This window comes from Sceloporus occidentalis, unplaced genomic scaffold (genome assembly GCF_023333645.1).
Source record: "Sceloporus occidentalis isolate IW3139 unplaced genomic scaffold, rSceOcc1.0.p SCAF_1, whole genome shotgun sequence".
Taxonomy (NCBI): Eukaryota; Metazoa; Chordata; class Lepidosauria; order Squamata; family Phrynosomatidae; genus Sceloporus; species Sceloporus occidentalis.
In genome coordinates, this window is record NW_028316981.1 from 281,947,165 (window position 1) to 281,963,100 (window position 15,936).

A 15,936-nucleotide genomic window follows, 5' to 3' on the forward strand; every position below is an offset into this window, starting at 1 on the left:
TTTTGCCAGGAGACTTTTTAAGTCACAATAGCACTATGCAGACAAAACTACTGCTATGTCTGAACGTCCAAACCATAGTTAAATAATACCTTTCCACCAAGCAGACGTAGTTAAGGCAGTTCCCAACCTGTCGACTCTTTATTAGCAAGGGGCAAGCACATTTTGCCAGTCTCCCTCAAAACATCTTCTGGGTTCAATACTTAATTCAGTACAATATACCACATGTTCACTGCATCTTTGGGATATTAGCCCAAAAATGTTTAGCAATATCCATGGACAACTAAGCACACTGAACTTTATTAAAAGCATGCCTTCCCTAAAGGCACATACAATAATTAGTGTAACTTTTGCTTAAAACTCAGCAGCTAGCCTAAGAAAACCGAAGAGTAAAATATAACAGATACACAGATCTGAAATAATCAGCTGAAAAATGCACCAGAAATAACAAACTGCATAATGTACAGTATTCTGTCTAGTAGTCATCTATGCCTGATGTAATACTGGTCAAAGTAACTGCAAATATTCTAGGCAATTTGGTCCTCACAAAGAATCTCATTACCTTGTTACATTGCTGAAGAAAGCAAGATACTTAATTTTAAAATGCTTGTTTCCACCTTCCACAGGAAAACACATACTTTCAGAACAATGCATTAACTTCTATATGGGTGTACGTTAAAAATGACAGAATGCTTCTGTCACGAGAAGTTAGCCTAAAGAACTGCACTATTTCTCCCACAAAATCCAAAGGCTGACCTGCGCTTCCCAATCATACAGTGGCAAAATAAACCTAAAAACCAAATTATGTTAAAACCAATCTATGGCCTAGTATATACAAACTAGCTAGCCTTTCATGATTTTTGTACAATTCAAACACCTAAATGCTCATTTCTAATGTAAAGCTCAAAATCAAATGAATATATGGACTACTAAAAAAACTGTGGCAATCTTGCCATTTTTGAATGGTGAGTAATTTTGATTATTTCAAGTGCCATGCCATCCATACATGCTTACTCAGAAGGAAGCCCTGAGCAAAATGTGACTTATGTGAAATGTATATAGGACTGCAGCCTTCCACAGCTGAAGTATAATGAACTATATATCCAACTGGTCTCTGTGCTAACAGGGGAGCTTTTGATTCAGCAGAGGCTTCTGCCAGCAAAACAAAGAGGAACAAATTTCTGAGCAATTCCCTCTCCTTCCCACAGATTCCTGCAGCCATCAAACTGTGCTCCAGCTGACTGGGGAACATTTTGGAAGTAGGAACAGCAAGAAAATTCATGAAAAGAAGTCTCTTTCCCTGTTCTGCTGATGGAAGCTTCCAATGCATCAAGACCTGTCACTGGGGGAGTACCAAATGAATACAAGCCTACAAGGATTATCATTCTAGACCACAGTAACTAAAGAAACTAAACAGAAACATGTAAGAGAACGTATTTGTTTCCCAATAAAAAATCTTTGCCATGTTTCACTTTTAAAATAAAAAAAGTTTTAATTTTTGAAAACCCACTTTCAAAACCACATACATTAAAAAAAAATCAGACAAACAGAACTTCAGTGACAGGGTAGTCAAAATGTTTACACAATATAAGCTACCCTCAAAAGCAAACAAAACAAAAAGCTCTCTACTATTTTGATCTACTTATTTTGGACCCGACTATAGATATCTAGACTTTTCTCAAATTAAGAAAGAAAATTGGGATACACATTCACAATAAAATAAAAATCTATTTCAGTAGTAACAATCTCCCCAAGACAGTCACAGAGGTGAAATTCTTTCCTATGTTAAGAACACCAAGCACTGACAACAGCTAAAATGACATCCTTATAAGCATGATATGAAATCTGTACGTGTACATGCGCACGCATACACACACAGAAAGACCATTCATTCAGAGCAAGACCATGTCATTTTAAACTGATTAATAATTACTCATCAATTTATATAAATTGTTTGTCAATTTAAAATTCTTGCTGGAGTCTTACCCCTCACTTGAGATCATCTTTATACCTCCCAAAATTTATGTGGATTTAGTATATAACTTTTAGGCCATCAGAAAAATCAGTATCTTCATGAAGGTTTCTTTCTAGTAATACTATCTGCTTACATTAATTTACCATTAGTTTCACAGTACATAGAAATTCTTTATTTAAAAGAGAGAAAGAGAGAGAGAGAGAGATGTGATGAAAAAAGGATGACAATATAATTTGTGATCTGTCATCTCTGCTGCAGAGAAAAGTAACAAAAGACAGTCGGAATTTTTCTTGGCAAGTTTTCGCAGAAAATATTCAAACTTGACGAAAACACTTCTATGATGTGCCTCTGCTGTTATAAGAGAATCATATGTCAAGATGGAAGGGAAAAAATTGTGGTGCTTGTCGTCTTCCCATAGAATGCTACAGTAAAGAGAAGACAGTATACAAAACAAACACTGGTCAATACTTCATAGTTCATTTCACAATTATTTTGAGTGTTCTCCAGTTTTTAAAGATTTGTTCCAGAAATTAATCTTAATAATAAATATTACAAAACATCTACTAATGTTGAAACAACATTGGCCCCTTTTACGTATTATCCCAACCAAATGAGAGTTATCTTTTCCTTGGGGCAATCCAGTGCAGAGGCACACATAATGGAAAAGTGACTCCCATGCAATTCAAGGATGAAAGGAGCTATTGTCTCTTTAGGTACTGGCAACTGACATGCTAAGCTATATAATACTGCTCCATATGAAGAGTTAAAGAAGGTCCAGTAAAGCTCTGAGTGATTTTCAGAGAGCATTTCAAGAGGAATAAGCTCTCCAGAATGTATTTCAGAAAACAAAATAAATATATAGAACAACTGCAATACTTTGAGCTAACAGAAACAACTGGGTTCTGCTATTGGTCTAACAACCAAATTCTAGCCAGGTTTCGTGAGGTCAATTGATTTTATTAGATTTTTACTTCCAATTATGCACACTTAGAATTGCATATAGCATTTAATTTCAAAGGGCTACATCCAACTGTTAATCACAGGGTGGATAAAAATCAATGGGTTTTTTTTAATCAGAAAAATCAAAAAGTTATTTAAATAGGATTTTTTGATTGAAATTGAGATTAGTTTTTAATTAAGTAGCATGTATGTTCATGCAATGTTTAAAATGTTTGGTATATACATTCCATTAATCCATTCACAATAACATGTTCTTCCAGTCCACTTTTGTTTGTATTGATGTTTCTGCAAGATTACTGGGCAGTTTTTCTATCCAGAAGATATTACAACAGATGCTTGCTTTTATAGTTCTCAGAACTATGGATTGTGTCTGCAGAGATCAAAATTCCATTGCTCTTTTGCAAATCTATGTACACAGAATCAACTCCATATCTCTTAAGTGTTAAGTTTCAAAACATTCAATGAACAGATTGTTGGGAGACCGGGAGTGCAATAGATTTGCAGGAGAAGCTAAGTGTGAGGCGGAAGAGACAAGCAATAAAAATGAAAGCAAATACAAAACTATGTAAACTATAATGTTAATGTTTGAGTTAAATTAAACTATGTAGATTGTTATTATTAAAGTAATGATTTTTCTCCTTCCAATATAGAGCAGAAAATTTGTTCAAATATGAATGATAACCTATTAAAATGAAGATAGTTCAGTTCACAATTTCATAATTATCTAACTATGATGTGTTTCTAATAGTATAACCAAAACAGTATTCTTATATAACTGAAAAATTAATCTGAAAAGTTGTTATTCTAAAAATGAAACCATCATCTGGTTGTAAATATTAAGATTATACCAGCAAGAATGAGTCTGTGGTAACTCTGAGTTGTGTAAAACATGTTATGCTTATAGTGAGGAGGAGTGACCTTTTTTTTTTTGGGGGGGGGGGGGGGAAGAGGTATATCAATTAAATCAAATCTTTCTGAGTAGTGATTTAAATAAAATCCACCCTGTTATTAAGTCAACACCTCTGCAAGTTTTATTAATTCAACTGATGTGACAAACTCCTACTGATGCTATACCTCAAAGTATAAAAAAGCCTAACATGGTATTTGGCTCGTACTAAAGAGGTTTTTGGCTAAGAGAATTCCATTTATGAAACAGTTTCACAGGATCAAGTTTAAAATGAATCATGAACCTTTATAACAGAACACCATTTTTACAGAACTGAAGAACCAGTTCACAGGTAGAAATAAAAGAATTAAAAGCAAAATAGGGACAATTTTTGTAAAAAAAAAAAAAAAAAAAAAAAGGAAGAAGAGAAAAGAAAAGAAAGCAAAATAAAATAACAAAAACAGAGACAGGGCGTCCATCTTCTGCAGGCCAGACTCCGCTCTCATTTCCCCCATGAAGTTGTCACTTGGCGGCAGGTTTAGTGGCATGGCAAACAATGCCTAATTCAGGCAAGTGTAACAGGTCTGCCTTGGCCAGTCTAGTCATCTAATAATGCACAAATATCACACAGAGAAAACATACAAAACCAAATTAATAGTCAAAATCCATCTACCAGAACATGTGGACATAAAGTTTAGAATGATGATTAAAGGTGGCATCTCTGATACATTTTTCTTTCCTGCTCCTTTCTCAAACCAGAACAAAACTGAAGAAATATCAAGATACACATATGATTTGACAATGTAATGATGCTTCAGTGTATCCAAAGTCATAAAACTGGTTAGTAATGTGAACAGTTTGTAGTGTACCTTTAAGTTTTATACAATGAACACCAATTTTACTGCTCAGAGAAGCCCATTCTGTGCAACGCATAGTACCATTCTTGACAGACAAGGTAGGCTTGTAAAAGCCTTCTTTCCCTTCTCTCTCCATCTGTCTCTGTGCTTGTTTTTGTACAAGTATTAAAGCAACAGAGGTATTAAATCCAGTCACCAGCTAGTAGTGGCAAGAGGAGATAAAGACCATATTATTTTGCTTTGGAGCATGCATCACTTTCATATTTTCTAATAGCTGAGTAGAAATGTGCTGTAAGTACCTTGGAACCTTCCCATCCGCAGGGGTTCGATTTGCCCCCTCCCCAGTGGATGGCAAAAAAATCATGCTTGTGCCCCATATTATTTAATGGTAATGAAGTGCATGCACCATCGTTTAATAATATGGGATGTGGCGATCTGCAGGTGGTCAAATCTGCAGATCGCCAGCTCACCAATACAAAGACTCCGCTGTACTATTAAAAAAATTACACAAGGGATCACACCTTTTTTTGTATTTGCATTTTTCATTTACACATATTATGTGTATAATATACATGGTTTAATGTACACACATCTTCAGAATTGTGAGTTATAATGAGACAGAGTATTCACGATCAACAGCACGTATCAAACTAATTTCAATTTATCCTCAATTCTAGATAGTATAATATTTCATTGGCCCAGACTACAGTAACAACACTCCAATATTTCTGTTTCCTGTCATGCATATTTAGTCTCCATGATAACATACGAGGGACAGGGAGAAATTGTACATTAAACCTTCTGCAATGATTATTTGAGAAGTAGAACATGTACAGGCTGAACAGCCCTTATCTGAAGTGCTTGGGGCCAGAAATGTTTTAGATTTTGGACTATTTGCATATACATAATGAGGCATCTTGGAGATGGGGCCCAAGTCTAAACACAACATTCATTTATGTTTCATATACAGTTTATACACATAGTCTGAGGTAATTTTATACAATATATTTAATAATTTTGCACATCAAACAAAGTTTGTGTACACAGAACCACTGTACTTTTGGTGTAATGTCAGCATGCTAAGTTTCGGATTCTGAAGCATTTTGGGTTTTCAGATAAGGGATAGTCAACCTGTATCTCTTTAGTGCATATAAGCTTCTCTTCTGTCAACGTATCCTACCACTGTGCCACTTTAAATAAAGAGAAGATGGTAGATGAACACCTTGACCCCCTGCAACAGCCCAGTGACCACATGGGAGCAAAATGGGAGGGAGGGGGGAACCAGACCATTTTTTGTCATCCCCTTTGGTTTCCCTTGCTAACAACCATTCATTTGGAAGGAGGAGTGCTTGTCCTTTCTTATTAGAAACAGCACAGAAAGATAAATAGAAAAGTATATGAAAAAATAATTTTTTCACATGCTCCTGGAGATATGAAGAAGATATGGGGGACTCGGTAAGGGGGTACCAGCTGATACCATGCTAGAAAAAAACGAGTAGCAGTACTGCAGTCTTCCTGATGGGCAAAATAAATCTTTCTCATGTCCACTCTAACTCTATAAATGAAATGCACAGCAATTTTCACATGAGGAAGGCAGACTTCAAATACTTTCTTGGCTCCAGAACTCTGGTCCTGGCTTCATCAATGCATTCCTGTAATCCTAACCCACTGTTGTAGAACCAGGGAATATCAAGAGCATGATAAAACAAAGTTTCTGTTATCTTTCCTATAACTGAACAAGCCATACTGAAAGCACAGCAGACAAATCCAGAATCACCAAGGAAAGTTATAGAAAATTAAAATCAAGAGAATGAACTAATAGGTTAATAGAACTTTCAAGCAGCATTCTGACACATAGCAATTTAGTTATACATTTTCTTTTAAAGTATTTGTGACAGGCACATTCATAAAACTTCTTATCTCCTGAAATGCATGCATACCTGCTTTGAAAAAGAAGTCAGTTGCCAAGAACATACATTTAAGAACATACATTTAAGAACATAAATATGGCAACCTGCACCTTAGTTCCACTACTTGTGTTCCAGGTACTATATTAAGCTATGTGTACATTATTTTAATGTGCTTCATTTAGTCCCAGCCCTAAAGCAAAGATTTCACCAAAGTAGCTATGTTTTAGCATGTTAAATTGTTAGGGTTTAGATATAAACAGCCAAAGGTTGAAGAGGCAAGAAATCCAGCTGCTGAATAGAATCATCCTGCATAACTCTTCAGTCTCTCACATTTTTAAAATGAATAATATATCTCCATAGTGAGAAGCAATGAAAATACAGCTTAAGCTTTTAAAATGAAAAAAGGAGTCTACAAGAAGACAAACTCTGCAGAATATAGACAAACATGCCAATGAAGCTCCACAAATTCAAACACATGTGGCCATTCAGAGGCTAAAAGAAATCCAATATTCTCTGAGAGAACAATATGAAAGAGATAATATGGCCAAGAAACATAGCTTCCTGCGTGTTTGAGATATTGTTTACAAACTAATATTAAATTTGTCACATTGAAACATTTGTTAAAACTTTAACTAGGATGTGCCAATGTAAAATAGTTCTGAATGCAAGAAAATAAATTGCAAGTATTGTTAATACTGAACATATGCAAGCAGGAATCCTCATTAACCCTTCAATAGAGAGCAGAAATCCAGTTCAGTAACAATGTGTGAGTAAATATTCTCACTTCTTCTTCAGGAAAATCTTGTACAGTAGACCCTTTGTATCCACTGGAGTTTAGTTCCAGGACTCTCTGCAGATACCAAAATCTGTGAATGCTAAGTCCCATTATATACAATGAAAGTAAAATGTTGTCCCTTGTATAAAATGGCAAAAATCAAGATTTGTTTTTTGGATATTTTTGGAATTTTTTAAGCCGTGGATAGTTGAATCCATGGATAAAAAAATCTGTGGATACGGTGGGCCGAAAGTATATTGATACTCTCTTATGTCTGCATTTTATATTATATGAATATCTGTTCTGGAATTCCTAACAATCTAATTGAGCAACAAGTATCTGTCCTATCTTCTAACATTTGCTCTAAGACAGGGTGGGCAAAGTGTAGCACGCTAAGGCTGTGTTTATGGCCCTAGATCCCTACTGACCCCTCACATCATATTTTTTTCTAGCAGAAAAGAAGTGTAGATGTCCTCTCTTGGGCATCTGAGGAACAGTAATTGCCCCTTTAAATGAGATGTATATTTATCCATTCTAGGATTCTTGAGGATATAAAAAAACTTCAAGTCCCATTCTTTCCTATGGCTGTCCCTTCTATTCCACTCTATCCTGCTCTGGTCAGGCCCCACCTGGAATATTGTGTCCAGTTCTGGGCACCACAATTCAAAAAGGATGTTGAGAAACTGGAGCACGTCCAAAGGAGAACGACTAAAATGGTGAAGGGTCTGGAAACCATGCCCTATGAGGAACGACTTAGGGAGCTGGGGGTGTTTAGCCTGGAGAAGAGAAGGTTAAGAGGCAATATGATAGCCCTGTTTAAATACTTGAAGGATGTCACATTGAGGAGGGAGCTAGCTTGTTTTCTGCTGCTTCAGAGAACAGGACCCAGAACAATGGATGCAAGCTCCAGGAAAAGAGATTCCACCTCAACATTAGGAGGAACTTCCTGACAGTAAGGGCTGTTCGACAGTGGAACAAACTCCCTCGGAGTGTAGTGGAGTCTCCTTCCTTGGAGGTCTTTAAACAGAGGCTGGATGGCCATCTGCCAGGGATGCTTTGATTGAGATTTCCTGCATGGTAAAGGGTTGGCCTGGATGGCTCTTGCGGTCTCTTCCAACTCTATGATTCTTTGATTTAAAACAACAGGGTTGCTATCTGTGGAAGCTCAGAAATCTGCAGATGGCAAGCCCGTGCATAAGAAGAGCCCACTGTACATAGGAGTGCAGCTTGGGAGGTGGGCATTGCCCTCAATATGAATTCTGCCTCTCTCAATGAAATTTTCTTTCAGTCATACCGCGTGTTAACTGTAAGTCTGAATGACTTACAGCCTTAACTTTCTGCAGTGCTAGAATGTTGAGGACTGAAGAGAAAATTTTATTAGGGGGTATTTGATAATTATTTCCCTTCATTTAGTCTCACACAACTGTACCCCTTGCTGTATAGGTCTTCTCTTTAACATAAAAATGAGGAACAAACTTGGATATGGCTGGATGTTCACTAGCCATGACCAGTTTTTCTCTTCCTCCCTCATTAGGGGGGCAGTCTGGTGTATGGTTGAGGGTCCCAGGACAGAACACTGATTCCTGGACTCAACTGCAATTGCCCATCCTACTCCAAAGTCTAAAACCAATAGTCAATCCCAACAAAAGGTCAATGGAAAATATGTATGTGCTGACTTACATAACTTGTATTATCTCAGACAGTTGCAAAGGACATCATTTTCCCCCCCTTTCTTTCCCTACCTAGTCTAGAAACTTGGAATTCAGTTTTATATGTATGCAACTAACAGAGCCAAACCTATGGGCATTCTCTGTTAGCTGAACATACAATGCTGTCATTATGGCATAAGGTTAAAACATAATCTGTAATACAACTCTGAAAATAACATAAACTCACACTAATATTAGCATGATTCATGAAAGCCAGAGAACAATCCATTTGCTAACTTTCTAGAGATTGTTCTAACAATAAATGATTTGGATGAGATACCACCTCTTGTATCAATTTATAACTGAAAAGAGTTATAATAACATGCCTGCAAAAAATACCCATGGCACTCTATTCATATTAACCCAGTTAACAAAGACTCTGACATAGGGCCTGTACACTCAGACCATGCATTTCTCCTGGCCTCACATCATCCTATTTAAACAATGCAGGCCATTAGCCCTGGACCAGGATCAGGCCTGTATCTGACAGACCAGAATCAGATCTAGTGGATCCGGCCTGATCTCAGGGCTAAGGTGTCTTAACGCAGGTCTAAATGACCTCATTTTCATTGAAACTCCATAGCAAATCCCAGGAGAACAGACAGCACTGCTCAACTCTTACCTTTCTGAGCGGCAACAAGTGAATATAGTAAGGGGCATGTAACAGTAGAAAGTCCATGGTGCCCTAGCCTCGAGATTGATCCAGATTAGGACCTGGGCCAGGTAGCACGGGCTTGGTCCATCTGTTCAGGGCCAAAGTCTTTTCATATCTCCCCGCTCCACCTTTCCTCTTTGTCCTAGCAGTATGGGTTTTTTTAAGCAGCACTAGCAGTGGATAGATACAAAGGCTGCAGAAACAGAGACTTTCAGTGCTGGGTTGCAGCAGCATGTCTGCAGTAAACCATGCAATAAAAGCTTAAGCTAGGAAAGGATGGATTCTGCTCTAACTGAGCCTACTGGAGCTAGATAAACAAACAAGATGAACAACTGCTTCCAGAATCCTTTGCTGAGCATGTGTTAACACCAGAGAGGAAAATAGATAAGCTTGCCTCACCATCTATCCCTCTTCCCTACAATGTTAAAGAAGCATATAAGTTTGTTCATACATGGAAATCATGACTGGAGACTAGTAAAATGAAAAATCATCCCTGGATGCATTTTGGAAGAAGTTTTCAAGTGATCTTTACACTTTTAAAGGGTTTTGTTTTGTTTGGTTTGGTTTGGTTTTGACTAATGCAAGGGTTACCTGTCCTGGTTATTTGATTTCATATGTGCATACTGCTTAGTTTTGAATTAAATATATATATATATTTCAAATGTTGAGGCTCTCTTCTTTTTTGTGGTACAGGAACCTATCCCTATTCTTTCCATGTTGTTTCTTCTTCTGGTACCAACTTTTCTGTTAAAGAAATAATACTCAGGAACACATCTACTGTGTCAACTGAGGTAAACCTGTATTACAGGTCTTATTGGCACCTGAGAAATTCACCTTTCAACCAGATAAGAAAGTAATATTCTCACTCTCGTTGTTCCAAAGGTAATTTTAAATATGTCACAAAACACTCCTAATGTAGCTTCGGTTCAAGCTTTGTTGCCCAATTCTGTACGATTCCACTTTATCAGGCAGATGGCAACCACAAAATTTTAGAATGAAGGTCTCCATATGTAGTTTTAGTGAAAGCAGCAAATGTTCATCCTTGCAAAGGATCAATGCAACCCAACCAAATCTTGCAAGAGAAGACATCCAGTCATATGAAAAAACAATCAAGGCAAAATTATTCTCTTTGAAAAATTGTAATCCTTTCCAATTCCCTCAAACAAAATTTGGTTACAAGAAAAGCAAAGACACACATAGTATGACTCCATTCTAGTTACTGTAGAAAAAAAAGCAACAAACTGACAGAAGAGACTAACATAACAAAAACATTACTGAAATACCAACCTTCTGCACAGGGCACAACTATCAGAGCTCTGTCAATAAAAACCGTGTTTGTAAGATGCTGGGCCACACCAACACTTGATGATTCTCGAAACTTAATATAACATACTTTGGAGGAAAAAGCAAGTGGTGCGTTGCTGAAAGAAAAAGAAAACATCAGTGCTACAGACTGCAAAAACATGAAGTGAATGCATGTTATTTCCAGAAAATCTTAGTTCATTTTGGATTGGTGCAAACATTATGTTCTACAGTTAAGGGATCAGGCTGTACAGCTGACCCTCTTTATCTATGGATTTTAGCATCCACGGCTTGAAAACATTCAAAAAAAGTATAAATTCCAATTTTATATGAGGAACACCATATTGTTATGCCACTGGATTCAGAAATTTATTTTGAATACTAAGCATACTCCTTTTAGACAAAAATCTATTCCTGTTTACTCCAAAATTCTTTCACCTCAGCAGTATAATTTAGGATGATTAATGGAATTAATCTATTCTGGGGGGTCAAGAGGGCTCTGGGGGTGGGGAAAGAAAATAACTACATCTGCAGCCAATTTTGAGCTCATCTGGCCATTTTGGGGAAGGGAGGAAACCAAAATTGATGCAAAAACAACATTTTGTATTTTGGGGTTTGGGAGTTTTTGACAGTTCAGGAGCCATAAACTTGGGTCTCAAGGGCCACATGTTGCCACACTTAAACAATAAAATTAAAACAATTACACATTAATTTAAACTAATTATAAACAGGTTCAACATATATTTAAAAAGACATCACACCCATTGAACATCCTTCCCCAACCAGTGAAGGTCTATTTTAATAAAAAAAAAAGCCTTTCCCTGCAGGCAAAAAGAAAGCTGAGAGGCAGCCAATTTAGCCTTCCTTAGGAGGCAGTCCATAGGCTACAAGCAACAACCAAGGTGACTTTTCCTAGTGTCCTTGCCTGTGAGAGAAAGCCCTCCCTAAAGACAGTATGCAGAGAGACCTTGCAGCACCTTTGAGACTAACTGAAAGAAAGCAATTGGCAGCATGAGCTTTTATAGATTTAAGTCTACTTCCTCAGAAGCATTTGGTGGAATGGAAAGCCAGAGACAGACCTATATATGCCATTGGCGTGTGAGGAAGTAAATTCAAATTCAAAATCCTTTGTGTTTGGAAATGAAGTGGCAAGTCCAGTTTTAATTATGGTTGTCTGTGCACAAAGGCATCAGCTAAATCTTTGTATTCTATCCCTAAAGATACTATGGCCTGTTACAGACAGCCAAAATAAAGCTGCTTCGCGTCACAGTGGAGGTATGGTGTTTCAATGATGCATGTGTCCTAAGAGTCCAGAAGCCACACCAAAGCCACACTCCAGGCTGGAGTGTGGCTTTGGTGTGACTTCTGGACTCTTAGGACGCATGCATCATTGAAACACCATACCTCCACTGTGACGCGAAGCAGCTTTATTTTGGCTGTCTGTAACAGGCCTATGGCTTAAGAGGGGCTGAGCAGACTGTTCAGGATAGCATGGCTGAGCCTGTGCTTTTCTAGCCCTGGGGCTCACCTGGGTTGGTCCCTGCGCTGACCCAGGACCTGCTAGCAGCATGTGCTTCTAGGGGGATCACAGGCTGCACTTCACCCACCCCTGCTATACAAGCTGGCAGATAAAACAAAAGCTGCCCATCAGTATCCTACTCATAAGATTTTGAGTTTCTAGAAACCTCTGACAAGCCACTTTTGAACTGCATGTTGAACTAAACAGAGCTTAGCCTCATCCAGTAAGGCAATTCTTATTTCTAAATAATAACTGGCCTAAATTTTATGAGCAGTTGTGATGATCTGACTGTAAGTGACTCAGACGACTGTACAGTGAGCTTTTGGTATCGGCAGACATTTGGTTTCAGGACCCGTCGCCCTGACTCCACATATACCAAAATCTGTGGATACTCAAGTCCCATTAAATACAATGGCATTATAAATCGGTGTCCTTATATAAATGGCAAAATCAAGGTTTGCTTTTTGGAATTTATGCTTTTATGCCATGGATGCTTGAATCCGTGGATAAGAAATCCATGATATGGAGGGCAAACTGTACTTTTATGCAAACAGGCAGATGGCCAGATGAAGACGGCTACACTTGCAAGCATGCAGCAGCAACAACAAAAAACAAATAAAATTAGTCTAGGAAAGTTGCTGTCTGACAAACAAGCATTCACACTACTACTGAATAACTCAGGGGTAGGCAACCTGCGGCCCGCGGGCTGGATGCGGCCCGGCAAGGCCTTGGGACCGGCCCCAGCCTGGTCCTGCCGCCGATTGCCGCCGGGGCCTTTGGGGGCAATTGTCTATAGAAGCCTCAGAATCATGCATTTATATTAACATTTTTTTTAAAAATCAGCAAAAAATTTTGCGTGTCCTCCATTTTTTTAAAAAAAGTGTCTTGCATTTGAAAATTTTGTCCTACATTTGTCCTGGTTTATTTATATATTTAATTTTTTTTAATTATTTCATTATTTATTTTTTTGGCTTCGGCCCCCCAGTTGTCTGAGGGACAGCAACCCGGCCCCCGGCTCAAAAAGGTTGCCTACCCCTGGAATAACTGAACCACTCATTTCAAAATTCAACATTATATTTTCAGAGTCATGCTACTGTTGAACTGACCGGACTCAGGAGAGAGCTGCCTTATTTTGATTCAATGGGTCTACCCTATTTGGGGCTAAATCCAATTTAGCATGGAAGGGAAACTCCCAGCTTGCCAAATGCTGTTGGACAGCAAGTCAAATCAGTCCTAGAACTTCACCACGGGTGAAAATTGGGGGTTTAACAAGGCATTTTCCCTGGACAGTCGCACGACTGAGGCAAAGATTTTCCAACGACGTCACGCTTAGAGAGGACTTAGCCCAGGAAAAATGCTCCAGCAACAAATCATTCATGTGTTGCTGAGGCATTCCTGGTCCTTTCCAGGAAAAGTCCTCTCTAATCGTGACATTGTTGGAAAATCTTTGCCTCAATCATGTGACTGTCCAGAGAAAATGCCTTGTTAGGCCCCCAATTTCCCCTGTGCAATAAAGTCACTAGTGAGCACAAGGAAAACTAGAAGCTGAAATCATCTGAAGGGCCATATTATTCCTACCCTGATCTGGCCTATTTTTTCCCAACTGGAAGTAATATGTCAATATATTGGATATGAAATGTCCTTTCCTTAGCATCCTGTCTTTGCTGTCAAAATGTCTACAAGTTTTATGTCTTTAGTCTGAGGAACCTCTAGGCATTTGGCAAGATATACACTGCGTCTAATTCCAATTAATCTCAAAGTGTAAATGTATGCTAGCACAAACCATTTAACAACCCTTGTACCAAACCTGGAAGCTACAGCTGGTTCAGAATATGGCAGCCAGGCTGGTCACTGGCAGTTCCAGGGCCAGCCACATAACACCTATTTTGAAAGATCTGCATTGGCTGCCTATTCGCTTCCGGGCGCAATACAAGGTGTTGGTCGTTACCTATAAAGCCCTAAATGGCTTGGGCCCAGAGTACTTGGAGGACCACCTCTCCCCATATAATCCGCCCCGCACTCTCAGGTCAGGTGGGAGAAAACTCTTGAGAGTTCCTAAGATGAGATATGCTGCGACTACGCAAAGGGCTTTCTCTGCTGTTGCCCCACAGTCTTGGAACTCTCTCCCTGATGAGCTCCGCTCAGCCTCCTCCCTCGAGTCTTTCAAGAAAAATCTTAAGACGCACCTGTTTCGCCAAGCCTTCCCCCACATGCCCTGACTGCCATTCTCTCCTGCACATTGTGTTCACATTGGGTGATTGCTTTGGATTGTATTTGGATTGTTTTATTGTTTTTAATTGGTTTTAACTATTGGAATGAATGATGGATTTTAATGTTGTTTTTCTATTGTTTTAACATGGGGGGGGGTTATTGTGTTGTATTTTGTATTTCATCACGTTGTAAACCGCCGTGATCGTAGGAACGGCGGTATAGAAATAAAGTTTCATTCATTCATTCATTCAACATTACTTGATGTTTCCTTGTGAGAAACACTTAAGAGGAACATAAACTTGTAATGACAGACTCTGACAAGAAGTGATCCATGTAACTGTCATAATGCAGGTGGGTGTTTAATCGTCCATGCTTTGCTCTTAACAGAAGAGCAAACACTACATTACTACAAGGGTATAAAACTATTTGCAACAGTCAGAATTCAGTCTGCCGCTATCTTACTAACATCTAAAACAGCAACAAACATCTCTGATGTTTATTTTAAAGCCATTGAAGAAAAAGAGAAAGATGGGGCTGAGAGAGTGAACATGAATTCTGTCACACTGCAGAATCACTGGCACTCCTTGCAATGGCTCAGTGCTATGGAATTCTGGGATTTGCAGCTTCGTCAGACGTTTAGCCTTCTCTTGCAGAGGGCGCTGATGTCACAGCAAACTACAAGTCCCAGGATCCCATGGGATGGAGCCATACTGGTTAAAGGGGTGTCAAACCGCATTAATCCTGCAGTGTGGCTCTGATGCGTTTATGTCTGTGTGTGTTGTGAGCCGCCTTGGGTCCCAACTTGGGAGAAAGGCAGGATAAAAATAAAAAACCATACACTAAAGGAAGAGGAAACGCTATTGAAAAGAGGGCTGAGCCCTCCCTGCAGCAGAGGGACCTGGGTCCCCAGAGGGGTCCCCAGAGGGGCTTGTCCCTCAGGAGCCACACTGAGAGACACTGAGGAGAAAGGAGAAATAAAAAGGTTGATGACGGTTAAACAACCGTTGACGGCCGCCATCTTAACTCCTGGCAGCCGAGCGGAGGCGTCCCATCCACTCGCGTCCGCTTGCCCACAACCAAAATGGCGGCGGAGGCATCGCTGCCGTTCGCTACGCACTCTCTCCCTCCAAGGACGCTCCCTCCCGCCCCTCTCTATGGCCCCGAGGCCCCTTCTCGCTCG

At 39.0% G+C, this 15,936-nt stretch overlaps 1 protein-coding gene across 2 annotated transcripts in view; it reads right to left on the minus strand.

Annotated features, from left to right (window-relative positions):
• SREK1 (splicing regulatory glutamic acid and lysine rich protein 1) overlaps positions 1 to 15,936 on the minus strand; it is a 39,978-nt gene that overhangs the window by 23,861 nt on the left and 181 nt on the right. The window contains exon 2 of one of the 2 annotated variants that reach the window (XM_089495006.1): positions 11,012 to 11,145. In XM_089495006.1, the coding sequence (XP_089351132.1) occupies positions 11,012 to 11,145 (134 nt within the window). Of the gene's footprint in view, positions 1 to 11,011; positions 11,146 to 15,936 lie in introns of those variants that run through there. The other variant, XM_089495015.1, reaches the window with a different exon arrangement.